The sequence below is a fragment of the Mustela lutreola genome, chromosome 3, assembly GCF_030435805.1.
Source record: "Mustela lutreola isolate mMusLut2 chromosome 3, mMusLut2.pri, whole genome shotgun sequence".
NCBI classification, from domain to species: domain Eukaryota; kingdom Metazoa; phylum Chordata; class Mammalia; order Carnivora; family Mustelidae; genus Mustela; species Mustela lutreola.
Window position 1 is genome coordinate 77,889,573 of NC_081292.1, and position 19,163 is coordinate 77,908,735.

The following is a 19,163-nucleotide window of genomic DNA, read 5'->3' on the forward strand; positions in this document are numbered from 1 at the left end:
CTATTTGCCACCAGTGTACCTGTGTAACCTTATGTGAGTTAAAAAAAAAAAAAAAAAAAAAAAATCTTGTCCTTTCATCTTGTCCTTACAGTCTCATCATCTGTCAATGGAATAATGATATTGTCTACCTCATGGGTTATTGTGAGGATTAAATAAATATATCTAGGGCGCCTGGGTGGCTCAGTGGGTTAAGCCACTGCCTTCAGCTTAGGTCATGATCTCAGGGTCGTGGGGGTCGTGGGATAAAGTCCCGCATCCGGCTCTCTGCTCAGCAGGGAGCCTGCTTCCTCCTCTCTCTCTGCCTGCCTCTCTGCCTACTTGTGATCTCTCTCTGTCAAATAAATAAATAAAAATCTTTTTAAAATAAATAAATAAATAAATAGATAAAGCTGAAACACTTAGACCCTGCATAATAAATGTTATATGTGTTCACTATTAATGTTTGCCATTACTGCTTCTATTCCGCATTGTATCACAGACCTAGATAGCATCTTAGGACAAGAAAAGTTGTCATTATTCACATATAATATGGCTGCCTTCACAGATCATTCAAGGACTATGTGGAAAAATCATTAGAATTAGAAGTAATTTAATTTATTTATTACTATAGAATTGTAAGTTTATTAGAATTTAAAAGAAAGCTTATCATAATGGCTACATACATTAGCTGTAGCTAATAAATATAGCTATAAACATTATACAAAAGGCATTGATAATTGTTGGACAATTCAATCTAGCAATGTACATTAGGAATATTATCCATGAATAAGTTCAGTCTAACTCAGAAATCCAGTTTCACTATGATAAATTATTTCAACTACATTAATTATAAATATTTATGTTTATAAGGTGTCAAGTTTAGGAAACATGTCTTAGATAGTTGTGAGAATTCATTAAACACAGAGTTAATGATGGCACATAATTATATTTATTGTTAATCACCTCAAAGTGAAATTAAATGAACTCAGTTGATTCCTTCTTTTCCTTTCTACCATTAAATGGTAATAGCATCTTGGTCTACCTTCTTCCCACTGCAGCTATACAGAGGGTGTGAATTACATAAATATGCTTTATGTACTTTCAAAATCACGTCTTTTTCTTCAACACTCTTAACCACAATGTAACACTGCCTCATCAGATTAGTCTACTTAACTTCCCAAGGATATTTCCACACCATAAAGTAGCTTATTCATATAAGCATAAAACTACTAATGTATTTCTAGAATCATATCCTAGGAAATATTAAAAATCACATTCTTCAGAATTTAAAAATGAAATAAAAGAGAACGATCCACAGACAAATAATGATAGTGTCCCATGAACTAAGGTCTGTGATTAACCGGCATTTGTACTATAAAAAAATAAAGACATTTTCATGAGACCATAAAAATACACTAAATCAAATAAATGATTAATTATAAGAAAACATTTTGTAATACTTTATTTAATCAATACACTAAAAAAGTATATCTACCAAACTCCTTGGTAGGGGCGCCTGGGTGGCTCAGTGGGTTGAAGCCTATGCCTTCGGCTCAGGTCATGATCCCAGGGTCCTGGGATCAAGCCCCGAATCGGGCTCTCTGCTCAGCAGGGAACCTGCTTCCTCCTCTCTCTCTGCCTGCCTCTCTGCCTACTTGTGATCTCTCTCTGTCAAATAAATAAATAAAATCTTTAAAAAAAAAAAAAAAACTCCTTGGTAAACACATCTGCTATATAATGCAACTTCATTATATTTGGTATCCCTATGTTGATTACATGGTTAATATTATTAACAGAGGACTTTCAACATTTTGATCCTTATTTAAAATCTTTAGTACAAAACTATTAGCCTAGGGTTGCCTGGGTTCCTGTCAGTTAAGTGTCTGCCTTCAGCTCAGGTCATGATTCCAGGGTCCTTGGATCAAGTCCCACATTGGACTCCTTGCTCAGCGGGAAGCCTGCTTTTCCTTCTGCCTGCCACTCCCCTCCTTTTGCACTCTCTCTCTCTCTCCTCTCTCTCTCTCTGATGGATAAATAAATAAAATCTTTAAAAAAAAAACTATTAGCCTCTATTAGTCATATATACACCATCAAGTCCTGAGGTCAATGGTTAATTTTTCTACTTAGAGTGTCATTTCAAGCTTTATCACTTAGGGGCTTACTGTAAGACACAGAACTCTCAAGGTCCCTTAAAATTACTAGAAGATTCTAGAACAGTAGTAAAATTACATTCATGTTAACAGACTGACACATGTACAGTTTTTCCGCAATACATAACTAAAAAACATGTAAAATATGAGTCAAAATATAATTTCTAATATAATGAATGCAAATGCTGGTTAGCAGAATGGACATAATGTTTGCATCTCAGTGGCCACTTAACCAATACAAGGCTTTATGAATATAATAATATTAGCATTAACCCTTGCCACACAGTACAAACATTTTGGGGACATAAAGGTTTGTTAACTTGGTATACGTATTAGTGTTTATCCATCTCATTCAGATCAGCTTTAAAATGTAAATACATTAATAATGATTTCAGGTTGATTTGAAGAATATCTAATGAAAAAGCTAGCCTCAAAAGACTTAAAAAGAAATTTGAGAACCAATATGCAAAATTAGTAAAAAAAAAAAAAAAAAGAAAAGAAAAAGGATAATTAATAGTAATCAATCATCAGGAAAATGATTATTTAAACCATATATTTAAATTATTGACAGGAAAAAGCATTTGGGGCTAAAGTTACTTATGTTTGTTTCTTTATAAATCAAAGCATAATATAATGCCTGTTCCTATATTCACTTTAAATATTTTTGATCAGTAGTTTAAACTCAATAAGAAAATACTAAAAATGTGTAAGGCAGATAATCTTGAGACAGAAATAGATCATTTCAGATGATTAGAAGATAAAAAGCAGCAAAAACATTTACCATTTTCTTCCTCTTGTATTTTAGGTTGATGATTTATTTGCATTTCTGCAAAAATAAAAGTGAAGTGAGTTAATAATAGATCTGTCTGATGACAAGGAGAAAAAGAAGTGTGAGTTAACTCTTTAATGGTAGCATGGGGCACTTGGGTGGCTCAGATGGTTAAGTGCCTGCCTTCGGCTCAGGTCATGGACCTCAGGACCCTGGGACTGAGCTGCATCAGTCTTCCTGCTCACAGTGAGCTCCCTACTCAGCAGGGAGTCTGTATCTCCCTCTGCTCCTCCCCACTCACACTTGTACTCTCTCTCTCTCTCTCAAATAAATAAATAAGATTTTTTTTTTTTAATCTCTAATGGTTGCCAATCCTTAGGCTTATTTTTAATCTGCAGTAGGGCATATGATGCTGCCAAGACACATCTTTACATGTGGTTTTATTTTCACTGTGAGGAATAATGATAAATCTGATGCAAAGGGTAAACTATCAAAAGGAACATTCTGGGGACAATGGGGGAATGTTCCATGACACCCAGTTGTATTGAAACCATCTTGTAATATTCCACTGTGTGTGTGGGTATGTATGTATATATACATACCACATCTTCTTTATCTATTCATCAGTTAATGGACTCTTGGCTCTTGGGCTGTTTCCATAAAGAGAGAGAGAGACAAACCAAGACCATAGACTCTTGACTACAGAGAACAAACTGATGGTTACCAGAGAGGTGGTGGCTAGGGAAGATGGGTTAAGTAGATGGGGCTATTAAGTGGTAGGGATTAAGTAGTACACTTGCTATGATGAGCAAGCACTGATGTATGGAAATGTTGAATCACTATTACTGTACACCTGAAACCACTGCATGTTAATTAAATGGAACTTAAATAAAACCTTTAAAAAATCATCTTGTATTTTCTGAAGATTTCATTAGTCCTCACCTTCAAGATAAAGTTCAATTTCTGAATGAATTGTGCCCTGAGACATAAAGGGAAGCCATCTGAAGAAAAGAAAGAAAAAAGAGAGAAGAAAAAAGAAGAGAAAATTAATTTTTGTTTTTCTCAATTTTTACAATAAGCTCAATTCTGCACTAATTTTGAACATTAAAAGGTAACTATAAAAATAGCTTTTTATAAAGTCAAGTAATCCAATCTGCTGTGAACTCATGATTGTGGTAGGAATATCATAACTGTGGCTTGAAGAATAAAACGCATAAACTATTAAACCTGTTAACGATCTACCTCTCCAGGTTTATCAGTCTTCAGTCACTAATGTTCATAAATGCACCTGGGCCTCCAGCAAAGCACTGCCCTACCAAACTGTAATGAAGGCAAAGGTTGGCCCTAAGACTTTGAGCCTAATACCCCGGCTAGGCTAGAAAGTGTCGCCCACCCACTGGCACAGAAAAAGAAGTTCCCTCATTTTAATACATCCTCTACAGAGGTCTTTATCTTGCTTTCACATGACTTCCTTTAATATCTCTTCCTCAGTGTCTCCAAAAATAGTGGTACTACCTTAAAACTTGATGAAAATATTACCAGTTTGGAAAATGTGCTAATGCTAAGTAATAGCTCATCCTGGAAGTTTCCCTCTAAATCAGCCAAACTTCTGTGTTAGAAGCTCCATGTTGTAGAAAAAGCCAAGACTGAACTCAGAAAACCAATGTTATCACTTTCAGCTCTGGGATATTACCCACTTGAAGCTTCATTTTCTTGACTAACTTATCTCCTCACAGAGCTGCTGTATAGTTGAAATGAATAGTCAGGGGGTACATAAATGTTACTATTATATCACAATAACTACAGTTATTATTATCCCACATTTAAACACACTTCTATTCCTTCCTTCCATCCATCCATCCATCCATTCAATAAGCATTTAGAAAATTCCTTCTGTGTTCCAGGCCCTTTGCTAAGTGCTAGGGATACAGGAAGACCAGTAGAGACAGGAGGAGCTGAAGGAGCTTTCAGTATAAAATGAGGAACAAGATGTGTAAGGGTATAAATGTAGAGTTGTAGGTGATGCAAGAAATACTTATAGATACTGTAGGAACAGAAAAAGAGACTGACCAACTTTGAATGGCAAGAATGAGGAAGGACAAAGGAATAAGGAACAAACAAATGTCAACAAAGAGGTGATATTTGATCCAAAGTTTGGACAGTAGGTATAGAGACGTCTGACGGGCAAATGAGAGATTCGGAAGGGCAACGCAGGGACAAAAAATAGCATTGACAAGGGTACAGAGATGATGTTTTACATGGCTGAAGCACAGGAGCCTGCTGGGAAAGACTTGGGGGCGGGGGGTGGGGGGCCGTGTGAGGGACGTTGAAGGGTAGGTCACTGGATCTGAGAACGTCAAGTGACTCAGAGGTGGAGATATGGGACTTACCCCACCACAATGGCCTTGAACTCACCAGGTGATGTTAACAGGTGAGGTATAAAGGTGAACTATGTCAGCTCATGCTGTTCTACTCAGTTCTCAGGACAGTTCATCTCTCCATTTTTAAAAAGCTTTGAGAGATCCCATTTCCTTCTAACCACTTCCACCATGCTTTGTTAGTGTGCCTTAGAGAGGTAGGCCTTGAACAGTAAGGTTTGTACCAGAGGACCTGCCTTTTGTCCTAACTGACTGGGGCAGATATGGATACTTGATCCATGCTTGGTCAATCAGTCTTAATATCTTTACATAAGAGATATAGAAACTGTGATCAGATGGCACTGCTCATGGAGACTTCACAGTACTTCTATTGTTAAGACCAGATGGTATCTTGGAGCGCAAATCTAGCTACAAGCCAAATATATGGGAGAGAAAAGCCTGTGTACAAAGAGAAGAAGCTGGTGTACAACATGATGAATAGAGAGTTTCAATAAAGAGACACCTTCAAAATCCAAAAGGAGTGACTGGCTCTTAATGACTCTCTAGTTTATAATGTCTAGCTTTATTTCATTTTTTTTTTAAGATTTTATTTATTTATTTGACAGACAGAGATCACAAGGAGGCCGAGAGGCAGGCAGAGAGAGAGGAGGAAGCAGGTTCCCTGCCGAACAGAGAACCCGATGAGGGGCTCAATCCCAGGACCCTGGTACCATGACCTGAGCCGAAGGCAGAGGCTTTAACCCACTGAGCCACCCAGGCGCCCCTGTCTAGCTTTATTTCTTAAAGCTGGGTTCTAAAAGAGTCACCTTCAAAGTCACCTTTTAACATTAACCTTGGTGAACTCCTCATCCTTGCAATCAAACCAGAATTCATTGAATGGTCAATTGAAATTTTAAAAATCATATGCTCATCTTGTCTTTTGTTTAGTCCATTTATGGAAGTTTCCTTCTATGGTTTCTCTTTTTTTAGAAGATACTGGTCTAATACAGGGTTGTGGCCCTGAAAGCCACTGAGACTTCTGAGTATTGGATACCTACTAAAAATAACTCCCTCTATATTGCTCCAGGTTCAGAATTCTTAATGTGAAATCATCAAGACAAGTTGGTAAACTCTCAATTCCAGAGTGGCCATAATTTCTATGAAATTTTTTGAAAATAGTTTTATTGTGCCATTAGATATTTATTCATGAACCATTTCTAATTAATAGAACAGGATAGATCTTAGTTGCTGTAGATGATAGTTATTTGTAGCATACGATATTTTTTGCTGTATATATGCCTCTACTTCCCTGCCTAAGTCTGTATCCACACCCTTCCTTTAATTTCTATCCCAGAATGAGCTGCAAAAGAAAGTGAATCAGCCAAGACTAGTTATTGAGGATTGAGAACCATGGTTTTGCATGAGAACATGAAAATTCCCCCAGATCCAGTGAAGAGATGAAAAGTATTAGAGCAGTACAGCTTGAGAGAAGCATGGTGATATTAAAGAAATAGAATAAAAAGTAAGCAGGAGGAGCCTGCTCGCTCAAGATCACTGTACACATTATGCAGCCACCAGTAGAAACGTGGTTCAAAACCCCAGATCATCAAGGGGTTCCCTTTCACTGAGCTAACTAGGAAATACAAACATAGGAACAAAGTAAATTTGCTCTTATCTTTTAAGGTTAAAGTAGACAATCACAGAATGTATTTAAATGACTTTGACCTCGAATATATGGGCTGCTTTTGGTGGGGAAGGGGCCTAAAAAGGTGATAGAGGTTTTATGTCATCCGAGATACATTTTAGATAAGGCATTCACTCATTCACATTAAAAATGGGGAGTTAGAGAGAAGAAGGGAGTTGGGGGAAATTGGAAGGGGGGTGAACCATGAGAGACTATGGACTCTGAAAAACAATCTGAGGGGTTTGAAGAGGCGGGGGGTGGGAGGTTGGGGTACCAGGTGGTGGGTATTATAGAGGGCACGGATTGCATGGAGCACTGGGTGTGGTGCAAAAATAATGAATACCATTATGCTGAAAATAAATAAAAAATAAATTTTAAAAAATGGGAGAAGAAATACTAAATGCTGGAATGAAGGTTCTATGTCTCCACCCCCACCCCCCAAAATGAGCAACACTCATCCTTGCGCCTCATTCTGTCAGTTTCCCACCATCACTACTTGTCACTTCCATACTGAGGAATGGCTCAAACTGACAAAAAGAGCCCAGAAATCTGCAGCAGCACAAATACATGCTCAGAATAGCAAGAAATGATTAATAGTGGCCTCTTTTAGGGGAAAAAAAATAAGTAAAGTTAGATGATTGCTCACTGTCTCATGATAATTTTTATTATTTTCTCCCTATAAAAGTAGTATTTTACATTTCTGTATTTTATCAAAATTGCAAGATCCTTTCTTATCTATATTAGTCATCATTCCCCCCTTATTTCCAGGAAAAGGAAAATAAAACCACTTATCTATAAGCTGAATTATTTTCAAAATGAAGAAATACATGAACAATTTTTACCAATACCCCTGAGCATGTTATAGAGGGATCTCATGTAAAGATGAGGTGACCTCTAAGGTTTCTCCCATTGCTCTTTATTAGTCTTTCCTCCTGCTCTTCCTCTCCCATTCCCTTGCTGCCACTTCTGCTTTCCTTCCTTCATTCCTTCTTTAAGTATTGGCCAAGTCTGTACTTGGAACAAGAAACCATGCTGGATGATAAAAACAAATGTATGAGACCTACTTTTAAAAAGTTTATCACCTAGTTCGTACATGAGAAAAACACATTCATGAACAATGACAGTGGATGACATGGTGTGGTGAGTAGTACATAAAGGTCTAGGTAACGCACTAGAGAATTTTAAAGAGAGTAAAGATAACTCACTTCTAGTTAGGCAAGCAGAGACACCTTCATGGCATGGATAGCATCTTACCCTGGGCCTTGGAGGCTAAGTATTTCACTAAAAAGAAAGAATAAAAGGCTAAGACGTGTGAGGTAAGACAGTTTAATGCTCCTGGAGAAAGTCTAGGGAAGGGAGCAAAATATACCTTATTAGGGAGAATTGGAAGAGAAGCCTAAAAGATTCATGGGGACATAGGAAGGATCAACTCATTTTATACATAGCACCACAAACCTACACCTTACACACAGCTGGCCTGGGTGGAACACTTACTTGTCCATTATGGTAATGCCAAAGAAGATTGCTGTTTCCACTAGGCTGCCCTGGTTCCTTTCCTGACCCTCTTCATAAATTAAGTCCTGCTCTGTATATGACTTAGTTTATGATTTATTCACAAATTTGCCAATATAGCACACACTTCCTGAGCACCTACAACATTTTACTAACAGTTTGTCCTGTGGACCCTGATAATCTTGGTTTCCACCTTCTAAGGGCGTGGACTTTCATAGGTGATCTCCTTAGAATAAACACCAGAGCTAGCATAAAGCAGTTAAGTAAGTAAAATGCTTTGTGAATAAGAACAATGGAATAGTAGAGAGGTGATCATTAGCCTTGCTTTGGTTAAGAATCTCTTGCATCAGATGCAGCCCTGCCAGCGCCTGAAGCCACAGAAAGAAAACCAAGGAAATGCACCCCTTTCTGCCAGTGAAGGCAGTAAAGCCCTTGATGTGGCTGATCAGCCAGTAACTTCAGTTTTTCAAGACTGAGATATCCTGAGGCAAATAAACCATTTATTGGCATAAAAACCACTGGAATATTGGACTTTCTTTTCAACCTGTCCTCATTCTAAGAATGAGCTCTTTTTATTGTATTAATACTTCAAATTAATATTTTTTAAGATTTTATTTATTTCTTTGATACACAGAAATCACAAGTAGGCAGAGAGGCAGGCAGAGAGAGAGGGGGAAGCAGGCTCCCTACTGAGCAGAGAGCCCAATGCAGGGCTAGAGCCCAATGCAGGGCTCGATCCCAGGACTCTGAGACCATGACCTGAAATGAAGGCAGACGCTTAACCCACTAAGCCACCCAGGCACCCCAATACTTCAAATGCTTCAAATTAATATTAAGTGGTAATTTTGTTTATATATTTCTTAGTGAGACTAAGACATCTTTAAACCTTTTAGATTCCATGTTCTGATTCCAAATCCTTCATTTAATGTTATCTCCCTTAGTGCTTATGGTGTCTTCATTAATATATACCCTTCGGTTCAGCTGAATACACATGTAATTTTAAGCTACTGTATTCTGGGATACACGGTGGGTAGAGGGTAAAAGTAGAAATATGAGACATCAACCTAACCTTGAGGAACATCTTGTGAGACCTGGGAAAAGTCAGAAAGACATACATAAGCACAGTAACAGGTAATAAGAGCTGAGTTAACATTATGTGCTTTGGTAAAGCTGAGGAAGGAACTGTTGGCCCCGCCTGAAGGTTTAGGAACACCTCCCTAGCAGAGGGGACACAGCCTCTTGTTAGTTCACCAGTCAGCAGAGTGAAAGCCAAACTTCTGGCACTGGGAGAGGATCTGGAGTTGGGCGAACTCCCAAGAGGAGAGCACCAGTGGAAAGGAGCACTGAGGGCTGACCTGGAGCAGAGAAGAGCAAAGTTTACCTCAGGCTGTGTAAGGCTGGCTTCAGCTGCCAAGGGTGCTATCTCAAGGGTGTGAGGAAGGTCTCTTACCTGCTCTGCTCAGACGCCTACCTCATGTGCCTATGGAGCTCACACTCATTTTAATGGAGCATCAGACCCTCTTTTCAACAATTAGGAGCATGTTGAGGATTATGAAATGGTGAGCATGTGATGAAGTTCTAGAACCTAGGTGAGGTTCGGTGGGCTGAGGTCCAGAGCTGATGACCAAGAAAGAATTCTTGAGACATCTTTGGTGCAAAATGGTGGTTTATAAAAGCACGGGGACAGGACCCGTGGGCAGGAAGAGCTGCTGCCCTGGGTTGTGAGGGATGGCAGGTTCTGTATCTTGTAGTTGGGGGAAGGTGAGGGGAAGGGAGGTTTCAGTGGAATTTCATATGCTAAAGAGGGCCTACAAGGGGCCAGGATGTCTGAGGCCTACTGGAGGCCTTGCCCTTGCGGCTGGATCAGTGTTGTCTTTAGACCAGCCATTAACAGTAAGATAGTTGGGAGACTTTTTGGTGGGGTGTCACAATCCTGCTATCAATCGTCTTTGTTAGTGAGATTTAGGACATTTGTAAGCCAAGGGAGACTCCTGTCTAGCAGGATTGTGAGCTCTGTAAGTTAACTATTTGCTTATTGTTCATGGCAGTCAGGGCTGCCTGAGGGATGCTACACAGAGGACTGAGGGGGAGCGGATGGAGGGGGGGTACAAGGCGCCAGCTTTTGCTTTGTCTTCAGCCAGCCTCCTGCTCCCTCATCACATGGACCTCCCCTGGAGGTGGCATTCCACGTATAAAAAGTACCTAGGATTTGCTGATAGTCTATTCTATCCAAAGTGGAGACTTTTAAAAGTCTTCATTCTTCCACTTTTACACAGAAGAAATCATCTCAACCTTTCTCAAAAAAAAAAAAAAAAAAAAAGTAAAGTATATTGAATAGAAATGAGGCTGGAATAGTTTAAAAGTATTAGTTGCAATATCAGCTCTGAGGAACACTATGTAGCATCTTGTCCTTCTTCTGTAGGATAATATGCCTCAGGGTTGCTCTACCTATCTAACCACAATTTGGTTTAGAGAGGACAAAGCAGGTCATGCTGTTCTGCCTTGACAAGTCAAGTTAGATAGTTTTTTAAAATATCATTTATTTGTATTTAACTTTTCCATTTCTCATCCATAAATCACCTTCTATTTAGAAGTGCCTTTAGGTGGATCTTTATTTCAAATAAGCTGCTCCCACAGGCTAATGCCAATTTCATTTCCCAAACCAGTCAGGAATAATGGAAGGTAACATTGAGAGGTTCTTGGTCCTCCTTGTCCTCAGACTGAGGAACTTTGCCATTAACTATCTGTGAATCTAGACCCTCCTGGGTCAGGTGGGTTAACAAATATATTCGTAAATGACATCGTGTCCTTTAAAAGGTAGGTGCTCAGTGATTTCCTTATTAAAAGTCTACACACACATATACACACACGTGTACACAACATGCACAAGTTTGGTAACATACAGAAAAGTCTAGAAATCTCTAATTTAATGCCAATAAACCTTGCAGTACCTTGAGAGATCCCTTTAAATAGTGTACTGAATTAAACAGTATCCCCCCAACATTCATGTTCACACAGAATCTCAGAATGTGAGCTTCCTTAGAAAAGAGGCTCTTTGCAGGTGTAAAGTGGGGTGAGCCTAGTCTAAGGACTAGTGTTGATATAAGAAGAGACACAGACACATGAATGAAGGAAAAGCACAGCCACGGGACAGCAGAGGCAGACTCTGGAGTGATGCAGTTGCACCCTGGAGCACACTAAAGACTGCAGGCAACCATCCAACCACCAGACGTGCTAGACGAGACAGGGCAACATCGTTCCCCCAGAAACTTGAGAGGGAGCACGACCTTGCTGATACCCGAATTTCAGACTTCTGGCCTCCAGAACTAGGAGAGAATAAATTTCTCTTGTTTTAAGCCACCAAGCTCATGGTGATTTGTTATGGCAGTTGTAGGAAGCTAATGCAAACAGTAAAAAGAATATTTACTTCAATTCATAGTGAAATGCTTGCCTGCTTTAAGGACAAATTTTGTTTGCTCCAAACCTCGAGTAGCCAAACTTTATGTATAAATGGTAGAAATTCAGTGGTGTGTATTCCATCTATATTAAACGTACAAAGAGCAGAAAAATAAAATCTTCAGGTATAGAAATAAAATAAAACCATAAGGATGTGGGTGTTGAATTAAAGAGGAGAAAAGAAAAAAAGAAAAGGCGATGTGAATCCTCACAGGAAGCATCTGTGATGCACAAAAGCATCCTCTTCCTGTAGCGGTGCTTTATATTTCACTTTTTCCCGCTTAACTTACAAAAGGAATGAACACTTGGTGGTCTTTCTCTCTGTCCTAATTCAGCTGCGCTGTAAATTCCTGCCCCATAAGGAAGCATCAAGGAGCATACTGAGGTTTTCTTTTCTTTTCCCCTATGATGTATATACTTGAGGATTTCTGCTGCCTACACCCCAGAACTCATTAGCTGTCATGAATGCACCCAGCACCCCACCTTGGCCAGCTCCCCGTCAGGTCTGAGAAGAGGATAGGCAGTACAGAAGGAGGTCCGTTGGGCTCCTGTGTGCAGCATGGTTCTCCTTTCCTATCAGAGTGGCCATCCAGACTCAACACCTGCCTTACTTACAATAAGTTGTCCTTGACCTTTCACATGCAGAGAGAAGGCGCTGATAGCACAGAAGCAACCACAGACAGCTTCTGAGTGGTCTTCTGTTGTAGAGAGGAACCTGCTGTGCCCGAGTTCTATTCCTGGGGCCACTACTCTTCTGCTTCTTTAAGATTACGAAGGCAGGATCTGCCTCATCTCTTAATGCCACGGATAGGAAGGAATGATTTTTGCAACCTATTTTCCTCATCAGGGTATTGTGTGAATGAGCATTGCTTCCCATTTCTTCAGGACCTATTACTACATGCAGATCATCAAATATTAACATTTGCTATGTTAGGACACTGCATATCTGTTATATTACTTCTGGTCACTTAAATGCATTTTGTAATTAAAATGTTTCACTCTCAGTCTATTGAAACTAAAGTAAGCCATCACTTAATGTTTCTTCTTTCCTGACAAGGCACACTGGCTTAGTGCGGACATGAACAAAGGTAGTGCAGGGAGTGGTGGTGGAGGCAGTGGGGGTAATGGTGAGTGGGGGTTGGGCAGCACCAATGTTATGGTAGGTACATGTCGGCGTGAACAGGGTAATGAATAAAGCTAAAGAATCCCGAGAAGATTTCACATTTTAAAAAAATCAGCCGTATTAATGTGACAAAAAATATCAGAACCTAAGAACTTATGAAGAAAACCCTTGATGAATCACTTCTTAGCTCCTCCCCTCAGCCCCAAACTGTGCTGTGGGTGGGAGAGGCGGGGAGAGGAAGCCCAGTCCTCTTTAGCAGGACTTGTCCCTTAGCTAATGGGGGTTCTGTGTTATACTCAGTTCAGAGAAAGCACTGGGAGAAGGAAAAGTATTTCCAGTTGGGCCAGTTAAGTCATGCTAGCAGCAGAATTTGAATGAGAACTTAAAGAAAAAACAGTAGAGTAAGGAAGGGCATTCTTGATTGACGATTAGCACACTCCAACAGACAGAAGCAAATGGAACAGAACTTGTTCTGGCAATAATAGATGGTCTAATTTCACTAAGACCTTGTGAGAGGACAATTAAAAAACAAGTTGGAAGGGGGTAATGGAGTCAAGGACTTCAATGGAAAGATCATAGATTATTTTTGGTTTATGGTGTGCAATAGAGATTAATGAAGATTTTTTGAACAGGGAAATGATGCAATTAAGATACTGCCTTAGGAACAAGGCACTATTTTCCCCACATGTTTTTCTTGAAAATATTTAGGACAAAACTATACAACAAAATACTACTAAAGAATTTATTCTTTAAAAAGAGTAAAAGAAGAATGAAAGAGAAGATTAGGTAAAATCATAATGATGTTTACAAATGTCAAGAGGTCGATTAGCTAGACACTGGCCCTCTTAGCACAGAGTCAAATTATTTAGAAAGTAGTGAGCACAGAAGGAGTGAAGAAGGAGGAATCGAGACAGTCCAGAGACAGCCACAGTAATCCTGCAGAGAACAGAACTGGAATAAGGAGGTGAGAACAGGAAAGAAGGAATGAGTTAAACAGGTGCTCTGTAAAGGAATTGACTCAATTTAAGGGCTAACAATGAAGAAAAGAGGGAAGAGCCCACTGCTGTTGCCACTACTTCTAGTCACTGTCACAGCCCAGTTATCTCTGACCGGTAGTAGTTTTTAGTGCCATGCCTTTAGGATTTTTAGTTGAATTGATTCATTATGTTCAAAACTCTATTTTTTGTTTGGTAATTAAAGTTTGTAATTGCTTTGACGTCTCCAAATCTATATGACTGCATTTTCCAGTGCCATTTTTGGGTTTTTTTGTGTGGGGTTTTTTTTTTGGTGTTTTGTTTTTTTGTTTGTTTGTTTGTTTGTTTGGGGGAGGTGCCTCATTTCCTGTTGATTATCTGTTTGGAAAGAAGGCTGAAGGGCCCCAACATTGAGGATTCAAAATTTCAAAATAGAGCCCCAAGTTTCCTACTCCATGTCCACAATAGGTCGCGTTTTTGTGTGGAACCCTGTTCTAATTCAATCCTATTCTTGGATCTGGACCCTATCCTTTTCCCTGGGGTGAGAACCAAGCATCGATAAGCATCACTGCCAAGCTGGCTGAAGCTGGGACCTTCCTGAGAGGAGTCTCAGCAAGTTTCTGGAGAGCAAGGCTTAAACCTGGAGGCAATAGGCCCAAGTCGGAAATGGTTCCCAAAGGATGGGGAATGGGAGGATAAGACTGATGGTGTTTAAGAGTACACACCTACAAGGTGTAGTAAATAGACTATAGAGATCTAATGCAGAGTGTAATGAATATAGACCATATTGTACTATGATTATATAGTATAAAAGTTGCTATGAAGGTAATCATATCATAAGATATGAGTGTATCAAAATAACACTTTGTATACCTTAAATTTTATACATTGTTGTTCGTTATGGAGCTCAAGGGAAAGTCCAAGTTATCTAGATTTTAACCTTTGTCTTTCTTTAGTTCTATTCTGAGATTTCTTGCTAAAATCCTTCTTGTTTAATTCCCTTATAAAATTGTTATAACTATAAGTATTATAATTTTAACTATAATTTCAAGTAATGTAAAGAAACCAATATTTAAACAAATACTCCCATGACTGATGTAAAACTGTCCAGTATTAAACATCTGATCCTAGGGGCACCTGGGTGGCTCAGTGGGTTAACCTCTGTCTTCGGCTCAGGTCATGATCTCAGGGTCTGGAATCAAGCCCCACATTGGGCTTTCTGCTCAGCAGGGAGGCTGCTTCCCCCTCTCTCTCTGTTTGTCTCTCTGCCTACTTCTGATCTCTCTCTGTCAAATAAATAAATAAAATCTAAAAAAAAATAAAACCTGATCCTATTGTGATATATAGCACATTAAAATAATATGAAATTATAAATTTTCTTTACAATACTTAGCAATAGATTATTTATTCAAACAATCAATGAGTGGAGCTGATGTGGAATACTTAGTAAATGACAAAAAAAAAAAAATGTATCTAAAACACACACACACTCACACACACACACAGCATTATCCATGTTGCAACACACTCTGAAGTACCGCAGGGGCCAGCACTACCTTTCACAGGTGAAGACAGACTCCGATGCAGTCCCAGGTTCTCTGACCACAACCTTCTCACAGTACCAATACTGGGATTCCTCACTGGCCTCGCAGTGCAACAGCACCTTCTGCAGTTTTCCAAGTGACACTGTTTCCACTTGAAATGTATCATTCTGGTGCAGAGACAAACCCCACAGAAATAATAGGAGTACAGCACATGACAAATGCAGGCAATAATAATACCTCAAGACTGCCAAAAGCAGCCCAATACTTTAAAAGAAATAATGTTACTACCATTAACATCAAAAGGAATAAGAAGGAAAGAAAGAAAAATAAGCAAATTACTTTTACCTATTCAAAATACATTTCTGTGCTTTTTTTCTCTTGCAGTTTTATTTTCTCCATTTATAACAGTATCCAGTGGAAAAAATAGACCCTAATACAAAGGCTTCTGGTTTGTGGCTTTTCTCTTATGCAGATTCCTGCTCCTGTGACAAAGTTTAGTAGGTGGACAGGTTGAAAACCATGAGCCCTAATATGCAAAATATTTAGTTTCCATGGATACTTTGAGGCACGTAGGGACAAATTTTTCCTTCCTCTTCCCTTCCCTCTTTTTTCCTTTCTTCTCTTTCTCCTTCCCTCCTTTCTTCCTTTCCTCTGTGCTTCAACAAACCTTCCCCTATACTTCTCTCTGTAAATAATATGTAAAGCACATTCTTGGGTTTGTTGTGAAAGAGCATCCTGGAATCTTCATTCCTAAATAGAGTTGCTTTGTCACGCCAAAAAGTCACCAACATTTCTAGAGAGATGTAGAATCTAAAGTAAATGCTATCCTGGTTGGAATAAAAGGAATTCCTTCACACATCACTTCCCCATAGATTGTTGTTGAGAATAACTTCCTAAAGTTACCTAAGGAAAGGGTCATGAATTTAATTAAGTCTGCAATGTTCCCAGAAATGACTGTTGATTATTAGCTACCGTTACCCTACATTGTGGTTAAAATGCAAGCCTAGTGTATATGGGAGACATTGTCTTAACAGCTGCCTACACCATTACCAGGTTAAATTTCAATTCTGTATATGAAGATGTACTACCTGGATGTTAACTCTTGATTCCCTGTTGTTCATGTAAATTTTTAAGCTAAACTCAAAACATTACTAGTCCAATGGTATTTCTGCAAACAAGATGATGATTGTACATGTTCTCGGGTCCAATGGTATTTCTGCAAACAAGATGATGATTGTACATGTTCTCGGGTGTGCCTGAATTCCCAGTGTGCCTCTACAATGCACAATTTCACAATATACATCACCAGTTGTTGCAGATGTGCTTGATGTCCCAGCCCCTGTCTTCCAGGTCCCTTTCTGAGTTCTCCTGCTGCTTTGGTAGACAATTTAGGCATGCTGACAGCTTTCTTTCTCAACCCTCTAGGTTACACTTACTCTTTGCCTGAGGGCTTCCCTCTTGTGGGAGAGTTTTGAGGGATGTTCTGCAGGGTTTCTCAAGGTTCCCAGCAAGAAGGAGTTCCAGCTCTTTAATGTCCCTATATGGCTTTTCTCCCTTTCCTGCCTCATTTTCCCAACTCCTTCACTCCAAAGATAGTTACTGGGATCACCTCCCAAATAAATTACTATAACCCAGTCTTTGTCTAATTGTCTGCTTTGAAGCAAATCCAAACTATGATACTTCAACTTCCAGAAAGATTGTCTAAATCAACTTCCTGTTTACTTCTTGTTTCTTCAAGTAACTTTAGTTTTGAAGATAGAATTAAATTGGGTCTATTACATATGTCGCTGCATTTTGATGACACAACTGGACACTGTAGAGGAATATGACAATAACCAGCCCAATCAGTGGCTAAGGATGTGAGCTGTGGCTGGTGTGAAATTATTCTGGTAATAAACTAAAAGGTTGTTGTCACAGTTTCTCAACTGTAAAACTCTTGAAATCATTTGGCATTCCCATTACATGCCATGCATTGAGGGAAAAATAGAAAAATGTGAAATGAGCCAAGGAAGAAAAATACTTTTATATCTCTGATTCTGAACTTCAAAACATACCACTAAACCCATGTTTTTACTTATCTATACATTGATTACAATTATATCTCCTGCCCAATTTTAATTTCATCTATAATGCCCCTTCTCCATTCTCTGGTAAATGTTATATACAGTAATGAACTGAAGATTAACAGTGAAAATGACTTGTGAAATCTTAACATGCAACCTCACATGATGCTGCACACTAATAGACCAACTAACAGACAAGCAGGAGAGATGACGCTCCCATCATCATATATATAGCAAAATGGCAAGGTGAAAGAATCCGGACTAAAGGAAAGCTAGGAGGATTCCTTGGGGAGAACATCACTGATCTCTCGGTATAATAATAGTAATAAGATCATGACATCTAAAACTTTGTTCTACTCAAAATTAATTCATGTGTGATGGCAAAAATTAGGCACAGTTTTTCTTATCCCCTTATCCAAAGCAGATTCAGCTTTCTTCACTCTGTTGAAAGCATCTATGTAACTTTCAGTGACAAGACAAGCTTAAGATCTGTTTCAAAATAATTCACGAACTAAAAAAAAAAAAAAAAAAAGCTTGAGAAGTAGCACTCTCAAACTGGTTTGAGAGCTTTCTTTCTGAAAAATATATGCTAGGGTTACATAATCCTTATTTTTAGTTACAGACCCTAAATAGGGCTTTCTTTCTATACATAACAAAATAACATTAAAAATTAACTTGGTTGATCATGTATTTACACATTTCACTGCCACTCCTCAAACATGTAACATATAGGAAGACTCAGGGTTATATATATATAGACAAAAGGGAATAGTGAAGGGCTTAAGGTGTGAAAATAATTTAGTTGATTCCATTCAAGATGTTTTAAAGAAAGTCTATTGTGTTCCTATGTGAAATGTACTATAATGGCCCTTCTATGACCTGATCTTTTAGAATAATACTTTGTACTTTTCAGTTCTAACAGGGCATGTTTATATATATTTTCCCTAATATCATCTCGTTTTTTTCTTATAGTATCACGAAATTTTAATGTAATTTTCTTTGTTCTATTATTCACTCTTAGTCTAGTGCATCCCATTTTTCTTTCAAGAAATTCTAAAACAAAGGATATTAGGAAGTCAGGAAACGTTGTGTTAAGCATGTTCTAGAATGAAAACTTGAAGGGTGTCAAGCACCTTTCCGTTTTCAATTAAAAGTATCCACCTTCAGGGAGATTGCTAAACACATGGGAAATTTATCTGTGTGGACTCACCTGTCCTCTTTGAAATTTTACTGGCATATTAGATTTGTCCAGCAGTCTAAGACCAGAGTCTCCCCTCTCTCCACAGAGACACAGGGAAACTTCAGATTCTGTTTCTGCTTGCTTCAGTTTCCCAGTATGGACATCAACATAGTATCTCACTACTGGCAAAAAAAGGGGGAGAGAAAAAAAGAAAATTCATTAGCTGGGAATTCGTACAAACCGAACCCGGATCCATGGGTTAAGCTATAGGAAAAGCAGTTTATGAGAATTCCTCTTACCTGGACTTTCTGTAACTACTGAGAGACTTTTAATTTTTTTCAATTATTAACTTTAATTATGAATTGGCGTTTT

At 38.7% G+C, this 19,163-nt stretch overlaps 1 protein-coding gene across 1 annotated transcript in view; it reads right to left on the reverse strand.

Annotated features, from left to right (window-relative positions):
• The window catches only part of RP1 (RP1 axonemal microtubule associated), a 363,653-nt gene that overhangs the window by 95,794 nt on the left and 248,696 nt on the right, over positions 1-19,163 (reverse strand). The window contains exons 18-21 of the mRNA XM_059166436.1: positions 18,822-18,973; positions 15,561-15,715; positions 3,841-3,899; positions 2,911-2,955 (exon numbers count right to left, since the gene is read on the reverse strand). Of these exons, the coding sequence (XP_059022419.1) occupies positions 2,911-2,955; positions 3,841-3,899; positions 15,561-15,715; positions 18,822-18,973 (411 nt within the window). The remainder of the gene's footprint in view (positions 1-2,910; positions 2,956-3,840; positions 3,900-15,560; positions 15,716-18,821; positions 18,974-19,163) is intronic.